Source organism: Ochlerotatus camptorhynchus, unplaced genomic scaffold, assembly GCF_037179485.1.
Source record: "Ochlerotatus camptorhynchus isolate MF236.1 unplaced genomic scaffold, CSIRO-AGI_Acam_v1.1 ptg000316l, whole genome shotgun sequence".
NCBI lineage: Eukaryota > Metazoa > Arthropoda > Insecta > Diptera > Culicidae > Ochlerotatus > Ochlerotatus camptorhynchus.
In genome coordinates, this window is record NW_027040804.1 from 5,288,592 (window position 1) to 5,308,850 (window position 20,259).

At 37.6% G+C, this 20,259-nt stretch overlaps 4 protein-coding genes across 5 annotated transcripts in view; 2 read left to right on the plus strand and 2 right to left on the minus strand.

The window, feature by feature from the left end:
• The window catches only part of Cdk5alpha (Cdk5 activator-like protein), a 572,471-nt gene extending 558,649 nt beyond the window's left edge, over positions 1 to 13,822 (plus strand). The window contains exon 5 of the transcript XR_010518254.1: positions 13,742 to 13,822. The gene's annotated coding sequence lies outside the window, so the exon portion shown is untranslated. The remainder of the gene's footprint in view (positions 1 to 13,741) is intronic.
• On the plus strand, positions 1,089 to 4,304 carry LOC135707677 (uncharacterized). The gene is made up of 4 exons (XM_065229527.1): positions 1,089 to 1,221; positions 1,275 to 1,402; positions 1,465 to 1,706; positions 4,250 to 4,304. Exons 1-4 carry the CDS (start codon positions 1,089 to 1,091, stop codon positions 4,302 to 4,304), a joined length of 558 nt encoding a protein of 185 aa, XP_065085599.1.
• A 315-nt stretch (positions 13,823 to 14,137) lies between the features above and the next one.
• LOC135707683 (phosphatidylcholine:ceramide cholinephosphotransferase 1-like) overlaps positions 14,138 to 20,259 on the minus strand; it is a 51,036-nt gene continuing 44,914 nt past the window's right edge. Inside the window, exons 2-5 of one of the 2 annotated variants that reach the window (XM_065229532.1) lie at positions 16,666 to 17,057; positions 15,941 to 16,215; positions 15,689 to 15,867; positions 14,138 to 15,622 (exon numbers count right to left, since the gene is read on the minus strand). In XM_065229532.1, coding sequence (XP_065085604.1) covers positions 15,467 to 15,622; positions 15,689 to 15,867; positions 15,941 to 16,215; positions 16,666 to 17,057 — 1,002 coding nt within the window. In that variant the 3' untranslated portion in view covers positions 14,138 to 15,466. The remainder of the gene's footprint in view (positions 15,623 to 15,688; positions 15,868 to 15,940; positions 16,216 to 16,665; positions 17,058 to 20,259) is intronic. The other variant, XM_065229533.1, reaches the window with a different exon arrangement.
• Positions 17,082 to 19,529, minus strand: LOC135707684 (testis-specific zinc finger protein topi-like). The gene is made up of 3 exons (XM_065229534.1): positions 19,243 to 19,529; positions 17,731 to 19,173; positions 17,082 to 17,661 (listed from the first exon to the last, which is right to left on the minus strand). The coding sequence occupies exons 1-3, from the start codon at positions 19,325 to 19,327 to the stop codon at positions 17,327 to 17,329; spliced, it is 1,863 nt and encodes a 620-aa protein (XP_065085606.1). The 5' UTR covers positions 19,328 to 19,529; the 3' UTR covers positions 17,082 to 17,326.

Sequence of the window (20,259 nt, forward strand, 5' to 3'; positions counted from 1 at the left end):
ATTTTAGTTATTCCATAAATATTTGAACTCTGGAATTATTATATTCTTTATTATTCTATGTAAATTTTATGATTTTAGTTAATGGAAATCAAATTTAGATATTAAAAAAAACTAAAATTAAAAAAAATATATAGGGGCCACATTATGCAATCCTCGATGCACCCGAATCTAAGCGTTATGTCACGCTAAATTGAGGAAAATTAACCCCCTCCCCTCCTTACGTAAACTTTTTCCTATAAGACCTTTTTGACGTTTAATCGTCTTTCTCTATCTAGCACACATGGATAAATGGACGGTTTGTTTTCCCACTAATCTGTTTCCCTCTTGCTCACACTCGTTCGATTTAAATGGTGCAGTAGTGTGCGCCGATTAAACGTCAAAAAGCTCTATACCTAATGCATTGCTTACAAAATCATAACCGCCTCCCCCCCTCCCCTTGCCATCACCGCTTAGCACGATAATCGAGATTTTTATTATAATTATTATCTCGCCAATTATTTTGCCATTCGCATCAGTGCGCGAAAATGTCAAAATCTAAATCAAAACAAAAGCAACAGACAAGTCTTGCTATATTGAAATACAGTATTTACAATAATTCAGATTTTTCAATGAAACATTTTTTTAACCTCGTTTTTAACTCAGTTTGAAATATGAGTTTAACATGATTCCAGTTTTGTTTTTTGTTGTGCAGCTCATTTTTATTAATAGAGCTTGGATTTCATCGTATTTCTCAAACAATTCCTTATTTGGAAACATTGTTAATCATTCACGCAGAGAATTTTTGATGGTTTAAAACAAAAAATAATATTGTTGTGCTCAACGATCGCCTTATTATTGTTTCAATGGGGTATTTTTGTTCAAACATCTTTAATTTTTTTTTAAATAACAATATTATTTTTTGTTCTCTTGCTCAAATTTCCAAAGCATGGAAATTGTTGATTCAACAAAACGCATGGTTTATTTCAAGGGCAACATAAAATTAATTCAGGTACCATGATTGTTGATTGAATTATATTTTTTGTTCAGTGTGGAGAAGCTAGAAACCTTCGCCATTTTGTTCACGTGCCAGTAAAGTTTTGCGTATCAAAATGTGTTTCGGTTCCGATAATCCAATAATTATTGAAGAACTGGATGTAGAAAAGGTGTCGGTTGAAGAAATCGAGTTGATACATTTATTGAATAATTATGGAATGTCCGAACGAGTTATTGAAGCGTTTCTCGGTAGGTAGTATCGTTTTTTATTCAGTTACGGTATCCTAACATTATTATTGCATTTAATTGTTACACCATCGAAACATTGAAAATCATACAGAGGAAGGAAATTGAGGAACTCCTTCCTTCGCCGTTTCTTGCTGAGCGAACCAGATTCATTCATGAATTGGACTCTTGGAGGGAGGCACAGGTAAATTATCATCAAATCATTCTTGTTTAGTGCAACTAACTAGTTATTCCCTTTCATTACAGGGGCTTTCAAAAGTCAGCGAACAACCCGTTACTTGCAATTCATCTGTGACCCGAGACAACAACGCGCGGCCCTCTGAAGAGACTCAAGTGTCTCGAGAAGCCTGTACTGCCACCTTCTTATTGAACGCGTCATCGAAAGGGCAAGCCATCCTAAGGAAGTACAGCAAAACCGCGTTCCTCTCCAGATCTGACAAAAAAAGTGTCACCCACATCGTTGTTGACGAGTTCAAAACCCGTTTCTCTTACCCGAAAAAAAATTACAGTGAAATTTTCAGTGGAAACAATGCTCTAACATTAATATTTATTGTCGACAATAAAAATGATTGTTATAATGTTGTACTCTTCCGAAAACGGCAAAACTGCTACCTAGCTGTACAATGAATGTACATAATAAAATGTTGTTACAATGATTTTTATCGTATTTTTCATTTATTTTATTGTTAACATGATTCGATCATGAACAATAATGAACAACTCTATTACAATAAAAATTGTTGTTACATTAAATATTGGTGTATTTTCATTGTGGGTTACTTCACGAACAATAAAAATAAATCTGATTGAAGCATGCAGACTATGAGAGGGTCAGCAACACTGCCAATGTAATTAATAGCGAATTCGTTTATTATTCAGTTCCAACCTGGATCGGGTATCAAGATTGGGTCTGCTTGTTTTCTGACAAACGTCAGTTTGATCGTTTGTTTTAAAACCCAGCTCAGGTTGAGGTTCGCACTGACAAAAAGTTCGGTTTCGCACCGGGTTGGAACCCCGATAATAAACGAATTCGCTATAAGATAGGTGCTGCTCGTATGGCTCTGGCTTTGACAGTTCGTTTGGCTCAAAACCAGGCAGTACTAAAGCCCTACAGTAAAAGTATGGACGACTGACACCACAAAACTGAAAAAAGCTGTTCCAATCGAGCAAAGCGGTGCATTTTGACGGTTCGATTGGAACAACTTTTGACAGACGTCCATACTTTTACTGTAGGGCTTTAGGCAGTACGCGTCCGCTCATATCTTATCCTCAGCGCTGCCATTTATACAGATTTATCTGTATTATACAGATTTTTTAATCTTAATACAGACCCGATACAGAATACAGATTTATCACAGATTTTTAAATTACAATACAGATTTATACAGATTTTTATAAAATGCTTGAGAAAAAAAATCTTTATCAAAATAAGTTATCAAGCAGTTCTCACTAATATCAATATATGTTATAATTTTGATATTCTTCGCATATCTTTTAGCTCTCATTTTTTTTTTCTGTTGGCCATCAACTCCATCAAAATGAAATCAATTTGAGTTATCAGGAATAATGAAAACAACATAATTCTTGTTTTAATTTTGTTCTCACCCTCTGCTCGGGAACCTATCAAATTTCCATCGACAATTAATCATGTTATGGTGTTTTTGACAGCATTCACAACCAGAGGACCAACCGCTTTCGGATGCATATGGAGCTGGTAGTAAACGATTTGAGATTGTATGGGGATTTACAGTATTAATTGAATATTTCCAATATAAGCATGTATGTTAAATACAAGAAAAGTGCCCGAGCACATTAAAATGTTACAAATACAAGTACTCGTAAACATTTTACTTGCATTGAAAATGTATTTCGTAAGAAATTGCGGATTTTCTGATATTCTCCATATTGCAAAAATGATTTTACCAGCACTGGCGGGGCGACATCTCTCGACTTTTCGGTGTAACTACCACACAAATGATGTAATTAATTGTATTCATCTATATTAAAAATATCAAATAGTAATGAACTCGTGCACTTTTTTGCATTTAAAACTGCTTATCAGGAAGATAATGAATAGAAACTAAAATCTCCATACATTTTCAAACGGCTTCATATCACTCTTATAAATAAGTACGGACGATATCACAAATGGCGCGATTATATCCCGTATGGTTAGTACGATAGCCCGAATAGGTGGTTAAGCACTTTTTATGGTTATTTTGTATGCACTGTATTTGTAAAACAACAAAACATGATTAATTAAGAAAAAAATCGTCAATACAGAAAATACAGATTTTTTAATAGAGTGGATACAGATTTTTTATAAAACCACCTGGCAGCTCTTCCTAGACCCTCTCTAAAGCTTAATGGAGACCTTTTCCGTGCAGTCAATAATCATACAATAATAATAAAAAATTCCACCACTTGAAGATGTCAGGAAAGAACTCTCAGGTGGAAGCATATTTCATGGGCGATTCTCTCCAGTCGAATGCATTAACTTATCAACGACGCTCAACCACCAAGGAGACGTGACCTAGGGATATCGAGCGCAGGGGAGTTGGCCTGCATTTCTCACAAGTTCCGGATCGAATCTCGATCCATAACCAGTAAAAAAAGGACCACCCGTAACAGACATACCACCCCCTTCCCTTCCCGGGGCAATGTTTTATTTTTTCGATTTATTTTTAAAGTCGATAAAGTAGATCTGTCAAGCCAACACATACACTCTAAAGTACACTGTTATTTTTTTTAATCAATAAATTCGCCAACCAACAGTAAAATAACAATAATATATAATGTTATTGAAAAAAAATTATATGGGAAAATCACGAAAATTTCATTGTTAAGATACTTAACAACCCCCCTTTTTTATTGTAAATTTTCCATTTACCATGAAATTTATTGTTTTGTACAACATAAATCATGGTAAATTTATTGTAGACGTAACAATATAAATCATTGTTAAGACAATAATTTTCGTCTTATTGTTACATTGTTTTTTAATGTATTTTTGTTGTTATTTTTTTTCGGGTAAGCTGTCATCGTCGGAACTTCTGGATAGAGCTTGTGAGCTGAAGCAATTATGACATAATATATGCATCAAAACAATTTCTCACTTATTTAAAAAATAAAACAAGAAAATACCACGAATTATAAAAGCAACCATATTCATTTTTTGAGCTAAAGAAATTTTTATTTAAACCAAGAAAAAAAGCATTTTAGGTCCAAAAATTAGCTCTGTTCCTTTTAAACACCAGATATTGTTGTTTCTCAAAAAAACATTTTTGCTTTTAAAAAAATTATTGTTACGTGGCTGGTCATCCCACTTTTGAATTCAACAATAAATATTGTTGAAACGAAAGCATGATTATTGTTGAACCAAAGATATTGCTTTATAAGACGGGAGATAATGCAACTTTTTTGTTGAAACTATACTGAATATTGCTATGTTCAAAAATATTTTCTCTGCGTTGAATAATTTAGTAATTCCAAAGTAATTCCTAAAATTATTCAAGTAATCGTAGTAATTTCGGTAATCGAGAGTAATAAAAGTAATTTCAAAGTAATCAGAGTAATTTTCGGTAACCTGACCAACCGGTGAACACTCGTGTTTATTTCAGTTACCGTGGAGGCGTAATTTGTGATTAGCCCCGGTCCCTTTCAAATTGTATCATTATTTATGTACGGTACTTATATTTGAAATGATGGCCGATTTTCATTCGAATAATCGATTAATCGATTCACGAACCGAACAGTAAAATATTTGTAATCGGTTATATCATGTCGATATAATCATTAACTTCTGCAGAGGATCATCACCGATTGTTTCAAACAAGTTTTGCACTCTCATTGGTGGAAAAATGACAGCACAGCGAACAAAAAATAATCGATTAGTTGTTAATCGAGTAATTATTAAAAAATGGGACATCTCTGATTTTGGTGTGATTGTTTTGACAAAAAGCGCGCAAAATTTTATCTCTACCGAGGGGGCAGCAAAACCACAAAATTACCTTGCATACTGGGGGTATTCATTGGATAAAAGGGACCGTGAAAGAGGACACTAAAATTGAAAGTTTTTCTTCCGACAGTTTCATCTTAGTATTCATCTTTGATCTGACTGGCACTGACCGGTAATTAACGTTGGTAGAAACCCCTCGCATTTTTGTATCGGACAGCGACCGGGTTTGTTTACAATTTGCACTAGAAAATCAAAATAATTATTGCCTGCCCGTGCCCGAATTTCGGAGAAAATTTTTGTAAGAGACTTGTATCTTTTTGAATACTTCATATTTTTGAGCCTTCAAAATTCTAAACAATCATCTCTTAAGATGCCATATCTTTCGACTAATGTTTGCATTTCCTCAATTGGGTTCTTTAATTTTGAAAAATGTATCGTTTTTTATACATCATCTGAAAGAGCTTCGTTTTTGGAGCACAGCGATATTTTTTTCGAACCCACACACTTTCATCTCGATTTTTAAATCAAGATTTAAAGCAAAATAACTTCACTGTTTGACACTAAACTAACAAACTGACAGCTCGCTCCCATACAAAGTGACACCGAGGGGCGCTAATAAGGTGATTTTTGCAAATGTAATCGTACTTATTTAAAATAGTTCCAGTGTACCAAAGAATATGCATTTCCCTCAATACCCTTAAAGAACCCAATTGACTACCCATCAATCGAGAAATATATTTGAAACATTATTTAACTTCCGAGAGTTTTTATTCATTTTTAAACTTCCTGAAGTTTCATCCAACTTTTCCTGGAATTTTCTTAAACCTTACCTTGGAAGCTTCTTCAGCCTTCGCTCGAATGATTCTTTCATCTTCTCCCGCCAGCTTTGACGTAGAACTACGTCTTTGTCGACTATACTGTGGTGCAAATCAAAAAATATGTGTGGTGAAGGAGTGTTAGGTTTTGAACGTTTGTAACTTTGTCATTTATAGATGAAATTAAAATCCAAATACGCCAATCGATAGGATATTACCAACAATCAATACGAAACTAACGATTTTAAATTGGCTCACTACTTCACTAGCCTATTGGTCCCAAGCAAACGATTAACGTACCCCATTCTAGCCGAAATTCTACTACTACACAATGTTTGTTTTGATTCGCTATGAAAGTTTGACAGATAAAATGAGGGGTTAGTGGATTTTCCCATGTTTCGAGGGGTGAATCGATTAGCTTGGGACCGAAGGGAGTACCAGAGATGAGCCAAAAAGTTGAGCACGTTCTTTCGGGACTTTCTTGTCTTAGAGTTACCTCTATGATATTACATTACGAAACTACTTAAATAAATATTTTTCCATTTTTCTGTAATTAAACTTTTGAAAATGTACAAATGATAATTTTATCACTGTTTTCATGAAATAAGCCTTTTTCCCAAACCCAGTCATCATAAACGAATACCACTTGGTTGCACATCATTCTACTTGAACCTGAAAAGATATAAATCAGCGCTGCTCTCCTGCCTCTGCTCATTACCGCTTCGGACGGCGTGGCACTAGGTCCTGCAGCAAGCAGGACTAAGTCAGCGGCTAAAGGTGAATAACGGCGTGATCACAATGAGGAATGCGACACAATGAGAAATGAGGAAAAGCAATGTATGTAAACCCCCTCCCCCCTTCACAACAAACCCCCCACCCCAACAATAACCCGAAAAAGACATGGACTTTGACGATCACTTTTTCCGGGAAATAAATTTTAAACAAACCACAATTATTAGTAAAAACAGTAACCTATATATGTACCTCTACATATGAAATTATATTAACATCCAAAGTCCATCCTTTTTTCCATATTCTGCACAAAAAAAAACGTTCTGCCCCACCTCCAATCATAATAAAACGGCGGGAAATCCTGTCAGTTGCGGGGCTTAAAACATATGTTTAGTGCAGAATATGTAAAAAAGGAGGGACTTCGGATGTATTTTTTCTGCAAAATAAGTAAAAAAAAGAGCTCCCTAGGGACGTCGGATGTTAACCTAAATGCATATATCATGCATCATAGATAGAGATAGATAGATAGGTTCTACGTCATACTACGGTCGTGTCTAGGACACAACCCTTTAATTTTTTTAACTTTCCCGGAGCAGATTTTTATTGCGGATCCACACTAGCTGCAGGCACATTTAAGAAGTTCTGAAACTTCAGAAAAGTCCAGACTTTTGTGTAAGTTTTGATAAATTAAAGACGGTTTCATTAAATTCTGTTAAAATTTGAAAACCCGGAAATATCAGAAAAGTCCAGCGAACTCCAGTGAACTTAAGGAAACATCATAAACATTTTGGAAGCTACACAAGTCCAAAGAACTTCAGGGAAATTTAATGGTTTTCTGGAACTTTAGTGAAGCTCTGAGAGCATCAGGACAGACCAATTAATTTCAATGAAATTGCTGAAATTATAAAGGAGTTCCGAGAAACTCAGGCAATTTCCGAAACCTTCAGCAATGTCAATGCAAATTTAGGAAACGTCAGGGAAGTTACATGAACATTAGATCATTGTGGGAACATTTTATGGGAATTTGTATGCTTTTTAATGGCAGTGTCGATAACTTTAAAAAAAAATCGGGAAGATCAGAGAACTTCAATGCTGATGTATGTATGTATGTATGTATGTAAGGTAGCCACCATCCCTTCAAGACTTGTCTTGTATGCAGCTCCACTTAATAGCAGGATCAATTTGAGCTACCAATCTGAATTCACTATATCGCTGTATGAAGGGCCAAAAACGGAGGGGTGGACCCGTAAGCAGAGACACTTACGCGAAATCCACGGGAATTTAAGAATCTCCTTCCAACGATACGCTCCAACAAATCGAATAACACAATTCGCAATACTTATTAAGCTTCCTACTGGATGGTTTGTTAAGAAGGGCGCGTCAATCGCCCTGAAACTGTTGGAGTAGAATTCACACCACCACAATCGAATCGGTAGGATAAACACAATGATAGTGTTTATTCCCTCCTAGACTCCGGCTGTCAATCATACCATCGTCCAGTTTCAGTTTGAATGATACCCTGATGCTCCCTCCCAACCCAGTATTTATTTATATACATAATGAAATTATATGCAATGGAGAAATGAAATATATCAGAACATTAAAATGTGACATAATGAAATACATTTATATGGATAATATAGTTGCTACTGCAATTAAGAAGTATTTTACATATAATAAGATGCAGCTCTACACCTCCTCAGCTCACAACAGGTGGATGCAACACTGAAATGTATAGGATATATTTAGCAATTAAATATATTTTGCTCGAATGATATTAACAATAATGCTAAAAATTGTGATGAATAACTAACATGACGAGAAATAACCTGCTTAAAAATTATAAACATATAATATTATTTAATGTTTCTGGTTCATCAGCTTCATATTAATTTCGATGACTTGCTTGGGTAAACTGAAATATTAAGCTAAAGGTAATAGTATATCATGCAATGTATAATTTATATAATATATGTAGTGAAATGCAAAATGTATGTATGTATGCAGGTATTTCCTTAAAACACAGAAAATATAACAAAATACCAGTGGCGTCCCGTAACCTCACTATTTACCTGTGCACCAACTTTCAAAACCAGATTTGATGCCATATTCATATTCGAATCGGTTGAAAATACACTCAATCTTCTAGTTTACTCGATATCTATCTATTGCAAGCAATATATTGATTATTATTTATGTTTTGAGAGTTGGTGCACAGGTAGATCGAGGTTAGGAAACGCCACTGGAAAATACAGAAAACCTCGATTTTAGTCACTCAAATTAAAATGAATATTTTAATTGCATGGTATGATTGAACTCAACTTTGCCTATTTAATGAATTCACAATTTAAGTAAAGAATCAATTTGCTAAATAATCGAGGTTGTTTGAGCATACAAGAGTTATAAAAATAAGCATCAATGATTAATTCTTGAAATAGCAAAACTCTGCAAAGGTAAAACAATTTAACCATATTCAATTTATTCTCTGGGTAATCCAAGTTCTGAAAACCATAGATATCATATTATATTATTATAAAATAAATGTAAATAACAATGATTTGATATTTGATACACCTTCTGTAAATGAAAATTATAGTTACAATGATATAATGAGATTTTAAATATGTGAAATAAAAATAATTTACTAGTCATGCAATATATAAAATATAATGAATGTAAAATAAACAAGTACCGTAAAACAATGAATGTTTTTCAAATTTTATATTTTTAAAACAAGTACTGAGGATCCAAGAGTTAATTCGTTAGTAATATGTTGAACGAAAATTAAAGCATTTGCACTATTTTTTTAGTTTTGTGACCTAACTTCTGCATTTTGATTTGGGGTTACTTTGATAATGCTCGATGAATGTAGAAAAAAAAATGAGTGAAACTCAAACAATTTAGTTCTTTAAATATGAAACTTTGAATGAGTATATAATCAGAAAACTTTAAAAGCAATAATAATTCAACATTGAATTTGTGATGGCTGCATCGGAAAAACATTTCATAAGTGATGGTTTGCGTGCTTTTTCAAAAGCGCGAAAAACACGAAAATGGTTTTTCAATATTTTTGTATCAACGGAAATACCCTAATACCCTGGACAGACTATGGCTTATATCATGTAATATATGCTGACTTGCAATGAGCACTCATACATAGGATTTGCAGTGAAAACTAGATGTATGAGTGCTCATTGCAAGACAGCCTATATTACATGATATAAGCCATAGTCTGTACGGGGTATAAGCTACAATATGGAATCAATGTTTCTTATTTGGAAAACGCACAGCGAGTAAATCATTCTTTATATTATACTATCAAAGTTAACCACATTATCAAAGATACCTCGTTTTACGGTGCTACAAAATACAAATAAGCTCGATTTTAGTTAACCTCCGTACATTTAACTGATTTATTAGATATTTTATTGGAATTGAAACAAAATCTTTATTATGCACTATGGAATCTTTAAACACAATATGGAATGCTTTTATAAATATTGGTAAACTTTAATAATGAATCAATAGTCAGGAAAATCGAGGTTATTTGGACAGTTAACAGTTTTCATGCACTTGTTATCATACATTACAATGATGTGAACGAAGGCTGAAAAAGTGTAATGGTATTATTCTAAAAAAATTCCATAATTGAAGAGCTGAGAATCTACTTAAAGATTTAAATCAATAAATCCAGCCTAAACGGCGGACTCACGAACACAATAAGCTCCCCCATCACTCATATTCCGAATCTGATTATTAAATGAGTATTTACAAGTATACAATTAAATATATCAACAAGTAATGGAATTTTCTCTCCGGGAATGGATAAATAAAATAATTAATTGCTCGATCAGAGAACTTCAATGATGATGTTACAATAAATTCAAGAAAATTGTGAGAGAACTTAAGAGATTTTGTAATCTTCAAGAAACCAGAGACCTTCTAAGATGATTAGAGATATTCCGGTAGTCTTATTATAATCAGGGAAGTTCCGAGCGCTTCGAGGATGACCAGAGAACTCCAAAACAGCCCCTAATTTTAGGAAAATTACAAGAACTTTTAAGGAATTTCGAGGAATTATGGAATATTCCTAAATGCATTTCAAGAATGTTCCGAAAACTTCAGGGAAATTTCGGAGTCTTCAGGGATGTTTTTTGAATATCAGGAAAATTTTCTGGATCATTAGAACATTCCTCAGGAATCTCTTTCTTCCGGAATTATGTCCTTGTTTCTTTCGACTGTTCCGTAAGCGCTCTGGCTTCCGACTTTCTACAGATGTTTTTTTTTCCAATCTACCTTAAGAAGTTTCTGCCAGCGTCTCCAGGAAGTTTATTTCGTTTTCTCAAGGAAGTTCAATTAATTCTCCCATAAATTTCTTTCGTCTTCTTCTGGAAGTTTGACCATAAGTCAAAGGTTGTTTTGTTCGACTTCTATTGGAAGGTTCTTCCGAGCTTCTTCTGGCTTTCCCTAGAAATGGCTACTTCTGGTTTCCGAAACTTTTCTGGCTTCCTTTGGATGTGACACCCGATTTTTTTCCGATAGTTTATTTAAATTTTCGCCACAAGTTTATCAATTCGTGTCTTGGAAGTTTCCCGGAGGTTTTTCTAGCTTTTCTCGAACTTCATCCAGGAGAGCTTCTTTCGTCTTCTCTGGATGTTTTTCAGCTCCATTCAGAAGCTAATTCAAACATTCCCCGGAGTTTTCTTCCGGAATTTTCCGATCATAGTTCAAAAGCTAAAATTTTGATTCGATCAATGGCTTTCTCAGTCTTAAAACAATGCAATGACTACGATGCAATCTGCCCGAAATTTTGGCCATAGATTGTGGCTTTTTTCAAGGGAAAATATTGTTTGTCGTTATTGTCAATAGTTTAGTCGTTATTGTGACTGATTTTCCATATTTTGGTTTCATTTAATGATATTTCATTGAAAAAACACTATTTGGTCACAATTTTGATCACCACTTGAGGACAACGATAATTAAAAAAATTAAATTAAAAAAATTAAAGAGTGTTTTAACACAGACAAACAGACGTAACTCTTTGAAAAAGTTTTTCTTGAAAACATAGTATCTCAAAACATAGGACCTCAGTAACGACATCTCTTGGGCTTCTCGCGTAAAACAAGCTTGCTCGTTAACTCGCAAACAATATTGCATAAAAGTTCTATAGAATGTATAGAAACGTCAAAGTGATCCGATGCCAGCGCTGCGGCGAGTAGTTCGCGGAACTTGTAATATTCAAATCAACCGTTAAATGCGTGAACGAAGATACACAATGAAGAGTTACGTGTGTTTGTCTGTGGTTTTAAGACTGAGAAAGCCGTCAAACAAAGCAATTCCCCTCGAATCCCAGTCGTCAGCATCGTTAAAATTTTCGCTTTCAAAAACGGCAAAAATATAAAATTAAATAAATAGTAAATACCGATTTTTTAATACCTTTGATACCGATAATTATTAAAACAATCTGCCAACGCTGCTAAATGGCAAAATAGTACACTCAAAAAATTCTACACGTCAACATCATGTGTCTCACACTTATTTTGCGCTTATTGTGATACACATCCCTTTAATGTGTGAATCTTGTGCTATGAATCATGCCTGAACACTATGGATTTGAATTGGGTTCTTTAATTTTGAAAAATATATTGGTTTTTAAATATCATCTGAAAGAGCTTCTTTTTCTGAGCACAGCGATATTTTTTTCGAACCCACACACTTTCATCTCGATTTTTAAATCAAGATTTAAACCAAAATAATAACTTCACTGTTTGACACTAAACTGACAAAATGACAGCTCGCTCCCATACAAAGTGACACCGAGGGGCGCTAATAAGGTGATTTTTGCATATGTAATCGTTCTTATTTAAAATAGTTCCAGTGTACCAAAATTGATGAAATTTTGGGTTTGGGCTCCATTTTTAATGCAGATTACGAATATGCATTTACCTCAATACCCTTAAAGAACCCAATTGTGACACACTTGGATTCTATGTGGCTCATATGGTGATATCAATAGCTTTGCACATCATAGTTCAATATTCTACAATATTCTACTTTATCGACTTCGACTCTAAAAATGAATCGACAAATATATAAACAAAATTGCCAGAGGCCAGAGCTTTCACATATCTTTTTAATTGGTCTGATTTGGGATTCGATCATGGACTGTTGGGGTGTGCTGCTGCCGGAGTCTTCGTTCGATCCCACTGTGCCACGGTTGTGCTCATATCAAGAACAACATGTGAAAAGGGCATACAAGCTTTTTGTAAACAAGCCTTTTTATACCCTTTTCTCGCCACCTACATGACACCCACGCAAACCATCAACATCACCGGGTAGGGTAAACTTTCCCCACGTTATTGCTTTGCGTGGGTGACCCTCGGTTGGCGAGAACAAGGCTAACAAAGGTTTGTTTACAAAAAGCTTGTATGCCCTTTTCACATGTGGCTCTTGATATGAGCACAACCGAGGCGGGTTGATAGGATAAAGTCACAACTCTTGTTTTCGATGTTTACCTTTCTGAGCAAGCAATTCACAACGCATTGAAATGCAAAACACTTTAAATCCATCTGTTTTGAACAGTAGTGTGATTCAATGTGCAATACACTTGAATAGATAGTGAAAGATTTTCAACATTTCAAAGTTTGAAACACTAGAAATTAACGTGTATAACACATTGAACCAAGGTGAAATACACTTAATGTAAATCAAGAACAACATGTGAAAAGGGCATACAAGCTTTTAGTAAACAAGCCTTTTTATGCCCTTTTCTCGCCACCTACATGACACCCACGCAAACCATCAACATCACCGGGTAGGGTAAACTTTCCCCTTCCCGATGATGTTGTTGCTTTGCGTGGGTGACCCTCGGTTGGCGAGAACAAGGCTTACAAAGGTTTGTTTACAAAAAGCTTGTATGCCATTTTCACATGTGGCTCTTGAAATGTGATTGTGCTTTTAAAAAATCAAGTGTTTAAACACTTCGATCAAACGTGTGGAATTTTTAGAGTGTACGAAGTCTGTTTACATAGCCGTGGTTATATCAAAAGAGACAGTCGATGAAGAAAATCGTTCAAAGCAGATAGGACCCTTTGAAATGGGAAATGGGAATCACTTCACCGTGAGTGAAAAGTTGTCACTTCACTTCGTATTCACCGTGAAGTAACACACCCAATAAGGGCCAAGCAACTAATGCATTGGTCGGCTTGCCTTGTCCTGGAATGAGATTTGAACTCGTGTCTTTGGCGTGAGAGATATGGATGTTAACTACTACACCGGGGGGCCGAACGGTATTCATGGGGCCTCATTTCGCAAGTCGAAACAACTTGCACAGTGAGGTCCCTAAGCACAGCTTTGGGTACATGGTCATTGTTTCTCAACTTTTCACAATATCAAATAAAGACACCAGACAACTGTTGTTATTTAAATTTATTAATTTCTACTTGTTTGGAAAAGATTGATATTCAAGGCACACTGATGAAATTTTGGACCAGCAAAAACAGGTTCTGATTGATTCGATTGCTCTCGTTAGAATAATTTTTTACACGCAGTTGCTTAAGGTGAATCGCTGAGGAAGCCGTATCTTGAAACCTCAAGAGCACGCATGTCAGCTTCAACAAAACATACAATCATGAAACAGCGCAGCAAACAGGTAGTTGCAATTTCATTATCGAATGTTTTGTGGGAGCTGACAAATAATGTGCTCTTGAAGTTTCAAGATAAGGCTTACTTAGGACCAATATCTTCAACAGGTTTACACTAAAATTATCTCGTTTAACGTTCGAACCTTATATTCCATACAATTTTTTTTTTGTATGAAAAATACGGTTCCAACGTAAACGAGAATGTGGATGTTAAGTGGAGGTGAAGAAATAGACCCGTGAGATACACCATAGAACAACGCATTAATGACTGTTGTGTAGGTTGGTTGGTATAATTTTTCTTCGAATTAAGATCTGTGCTAAGATTTCTGCTGTTTCCGTTGTATGACCGAGGAATTGAAAATATCGATTAGATGCTTCTGTTCATTTGCTATCGTCCTATAAATAAACTACAGTAAAATTGAATTGTCTCTAATGATTATCACATGGTTTTCGATACAATTTCTCTCTAAAACGGGGTTTCCTATAATATGATAAGAAGGCAGCTTAGAATTTCATGTTTTTTCTGCTTAGGTGTAATATTCTGTTATGTCTAAAATGTCTGTAGCATTCGCTTCTACATTAGATTGGCTTCATGTTCCACTCTATCATTGACACAGCTGACTAGAAGTAGCCGTCGGCTGCCGTTTAGGTTTTGTAGGTATCTCATTTTTTGTTTGATTCGCTATAAAAGCTATGTTAACTTACAACACTTAGAAACTACACCAAAAATCGGTTGCTTTCCAATAAGCGGTGGTTTGTTATTCACAAACTGGTTTCACATAAAAACATCAACACGAGTTTTTCATTCAATGGAACAATTTGGGTAAAGATTTTTACAACTTAAAACGATTCGGTACACTTACTAGCTCCTAGAAAAATAGGATCATAATCAAGTCTTATGCGTTTTGGATTTGCTGCTTCCGTTTGTTGTCGATGCCGGGTAAATGTTTCTACTGTGACAGCACAGCTTCCTAACTTTACAAACTACTAACAGCTAAAACGGATGTTTTCTATTGCTTTGGCTTCCGCTGAGCCACGTTGTCCTGTGCGATATCTGCTCCGCTTGCGTCTGCTTTAGGAGTGGTTCTTCCTTATGCTCATCAGCTTTCACGGTTGGGCAGTTTTTGCGCTTTTTTCGTCCAAGGAATCGGAAATGGACAGTCATACTGCAGCGGTACCGGTCCGCGAACGTTCCTTTCAAAGTAACGGAAGATGAAGAACCACCACTCGCGGCCAATGTAGTTGTGACCGTTTTGCTGTTGAGAGGGGGGGGGGGGGAATTTGATTAGCCGACTGAAACTAGCTCCAAGCGAATGACCTACCTTAAGCAGAAGACTATTGTTCGCCAGAGTGTGGTACGTCCAGAACAGTCTCGTTGTCACGTAGTATGCAATCAGCACGTCGACGGTGTAGTGACCGTGGGCAAGCAACACAAACGAAACGCCAGCCAAACTGGCACACCACGCGAGCCAATGGATAATCCAGAACTTCTTTGGTGAGTCTACAAGTGCAACGTAAAAAAAAGCAGTGTTAGTTACCCCGTTTCCAAAAAGATTACTTCGTTGAAGACTTACATTCGGCGATAATCAGGTAGCCCATCACCAGCGTCACCGTGTGGCCACTATAGATGTAGTCGCCGCAGTAGATGTGCTTGCCATTGATCGACAGCCCGAAGCCGGAAATTAGCTGGAAGGCACGTTTCATGATCTCCAACGGTGTCGTAGAGTTCGACTTGGGGCTACAGTAGTACGAGGTACTGGAAATTGGTAGTACCGTCACGTACATGGTGATTGACCGCATGAAGTAGAGCAGTGCCATCACCAAGAATATCCTTCGCATCACTATGAACCTGAAATGGAGGCGCAATTTATAATACAGATTGGTGAGAGCGGTTTTCGAACTCGGATGGTCGATTTTTGAGAACAAGGAACCAGGTGTTGTGAATTAATTTCCAGCTGCAATAGATTATAATACTGATTTTACAACATGTCAATCAATCCTATTTTGTATTCCGTTCGAAACGAATATCCCGTACAAAAAAAAAATTGTATGGGAAATCCATCGTACGGAATAGAGAATAGAAGTGAATACAAAAAAATGGCCGAAATTGTTTTGATCTATGATCAATTTAGCTTTTCTAGATCAGTTTTTATAATCACCAAGACTTGTGTCTACAGCCAGTAGAACAGTTGAATAATCAGCAACCACATGCTGTAATGTTCACGTATTATGGAATTGTGAATAGAATCTTCATAATATTCAATATTTTCTTGCATAAAAAAGCAAGCAAAAATCTTACCGATGTTTATGAAAGGTGATCAGCAGGACGCACGAGTTCACCACCACCATAATGAGCACTTCACTGACGTCCAGTGCCCACTCCAACGGCCGCATGTTGTCCAGCACCACATCGGGCAGCGGTCCATAGGTGTCCCGGTTCGGCACCCGATCGTGTACCATTGCCAACGAAACCGTTGCCAAAATGAAGTTGAACGCCAGCATCATCAGTGCTAGAAACGTTTTCCAAATTTCCTTCGGAAAACGTTGCTCGTTAGGCATCGGTGGAGGAACATCGATCTTGATCATCACGGCATCGCTACAGGAGTTTCCGCTGCTCCCGTCGGGCGGTGGGTGCTGCTGGTGATAGGAATGGTTCCCACTGTAGCTGTAGTCGTATGCGTCCGGCACTTCCTGCGAAGAGAAAAGAAAAAAAAAATCGATTTAGTACATGAAAATTTGTAGGAAATCAAATGGATCAAATTAAACTACTCGTAGTTTGTTAATCTAGAATATATTAAGAATTCATAGCGTAGGTACAATATATTAAATTTCTGCGTTGTCAAGAATTGAAATTCAGACCACAATTTTCTGGAAATTTCCTACCCTAATAAAATCGAAAACGGAAACAAAACACCAAAAAAAAAAAATGTGCAATAATTAAGCATGCGCGAAAGAAAACTTCATAACATATCAATATCGTTCATAATTGGTTGAAACAAACTAGCCGGCAGGGACACTTCACCGACGTAAATCACTTGTGATCCATCTATAACCTGTTCCACGACGGCAGGTTCCTCCGGGGGTTCCACTTGCTGAGACAATCTCTTGGGGCCACCCCTGCGCTGCTGCTGCTGTCTTTTTGACCTGGTACGACTGGTCAGCGGTGTGCCTTGGTAGGCCAACGATGATTCTTGTTTCTCGGAAGGACCGGAATGCTTTACCCGTATATGTTTCTCACGATCGCCACGCTGCCGAAACTGCTTCGGGCAGTGGTGACAGGCAAATGGTTTCTCACCTAATTGAATCAGAAATAATCGATGAACTTTTTAAAGGACAATTTGGTTAAAAAGCTGAAACTATTTACCGGAGTGGATTCTTTGATGGTTCTTCAGTGCATCTGCTCGATAGAAGCGCTTACCGCACTCTTCGCAGCCATAACGGCGTTCGCCACGATGAATAAGCCGATGCTGGTAGTACACCGATCCGGTCAGGAAACGCTTGTCGCAAAGGGTGCAATGATACGGACGCTCGCCGGTGTGGCACTTCCGAATGTGATCTTTAAGATCTGGGCGAATAGTGAAACTACGATTGCAACCGGCTTCTGGGCATGTAAACGGACGAATACCATTATGGAAGCGCAGATGTTGCCATAGGTGGCTGGACTGGGTGTAGGTTTTACCGCAAAGCTCGCACAAGTACGGTCTCGTTGAACAACATGGTGGACTCGTAGTGGTCGTCGTCGAGTCACGTTTTTCGGTAGGCTGACGACGAATCCCAAAATTGCTTTGTTTCTTCTTGCAGTGAACATCCGTGTAGTGAGAGATTATCGAGTCTGCATTATCGAAGCTTGTTCCGCAAACCTCACATCCCACTTTCAACTGATCACACGACTCATTTTCCTCCATTTTCGAGGGCCGTGGAAACAGGTGGTAGTTTCCGTAGCGATGCTCGTAGAGCGCTCCCAAGCTCTCAAATTGATCGTCACACACGTTGCAGGCAAAATACTTCGGCAGGTTCCTAAATTCATCATTCCACGCATCCCGAAAAACACACTCGTTCAACCTATGGAACAGCATATCCTTCACGCACGGGATCCGAATCTCACACAGGGTGCACTCGTACCCGGAAATTGGATCATGCAGCGATTCATGCTGATACAGCGAGGGAAAATCCGAGAAATGCTTATCGCAAAATTCGCACTGGTAAACTGACGTCAAAATGACGATCCGGAATGCCTTGCGCAAGCACACCTTCCCGTTTTCCATGTAGCTGCCATCTTCCTGTTCCAATTCCCACTCCCAATCGACCATCTCCAAGTGTTCCATCATTTTGTCCAACGAACCGAAAATCATCCCACATTTAGCACATTTCAGGCATACCTTGAACGACTCCGTTGGGTCCTTGTCCTTCTCCTTTTCCTTCTGACCAACCATCTCCGGGTGTACTTTCGCCCGATGCTTCTCCAACCCAGACACATGCACAAACATTCGCTCGCAATGCCCGCATCGATGCCTTTCCTTCTCAATGAGACCCTTACTTTTCTTCTTGTCCTTCGTCTCATCCGCATCACCACCCGTGACGCGGCTCTTCTTCTTGGTCAACTTCTTCCACTGTTCCATATTCTGCTCGATCTGCCGGAAGCACGGATGACCGTCCAGCACGTTTCCCGGTTCGATTCGTTTCTTCCGCTCATCGTACTCGCACACATGCTCGTCGAAGTTGACCGGCGAAAAAATTCCATCACAATTAGCACACTTTATCTGACAATGCGCCGCTGCTTGTCCTCCTTTTCCTGCGCCGTCGACTTCTGCTGAAAATGAAAAAAATTTCTTTCCCATTCGCAGTTCACTTTAATCGGAGAAAAATCAAATCTCACCCGACTGCTGCTCGGCTGAATCCCTTCTCGGGCTGCTGTTTTCCGCGATCAGCTGATCGGATTTGTCTTCGGTCCCAGGAGCCATATTTTTCGATCGAGAACGGGAGCTGCAATTCTAGGAACGATGACGGTTGCGAGAAAAGTAACCGGTTGCTTACTGGTGGCGGGCGGCCAGTGTCCACACTTTTCACTGCGGTGAAGAGGTTTGAAAAGTGACCGAAGAACGGGTCTGAGTATCGATGGGTTGCCTAGCGACGCGAGTCCAACGACCTCACCGGCAACAGCAAGGCCACCTGCGATTATTGATCAGTTCACGAAGATTTGCCGCACTCTTCTCTCACCCGTAAGTTTTGACAGTTTTGGGTGGTTTGTTTTGGCTCCCATTCGTTGCTATCTCTTTTACTCAGAAGCAAAATGATAGGGAGCAAAAAGTGAGGTTAGGGACCGTGCACTGATCTATTGATACGCATGGCTGCACGCAAGTCAATGCGCAGGCACGTGGCGAGTAAAGTCCGCTACACGGTAACCAGCGTAAGCACATTAATGAGTAAAATTTCACACAATTCGTTAAAAAAAGGGACCTACCCTACACTCACATGTCTGATTGAAGTGTTTAAACACTTTTACATTTATTTTAAGTGTATTTCACCATGGTTCAATGTGTTTTACACGTTGATTTCTGGTGTTTCAAACTTTGAATAATCTTTCTCTATCAATTCAAGTGTATTTCACAATGAATCACACTACTGTTTAAAACCGGTGGATTTGAAGTGTTTTGCATTTCAATGCTATGTGAATGGCTTGTTCTGCAAGGTAAACATAGAACACATGAGTTGTGACTTCATCCTTATCAACCAGCCTCATATATGAGAACAACCGTGGCCTAGTGAGATCGTATACGTAGACAACGGCAGCAGTACATCCCACAACAGTACAGGATCAATTCCCAAATCTGACCCATTTAAAAAAGGCATGTTTATGCTCTGCCCTCTGTCAACTTTGTTTATATATTTGTCA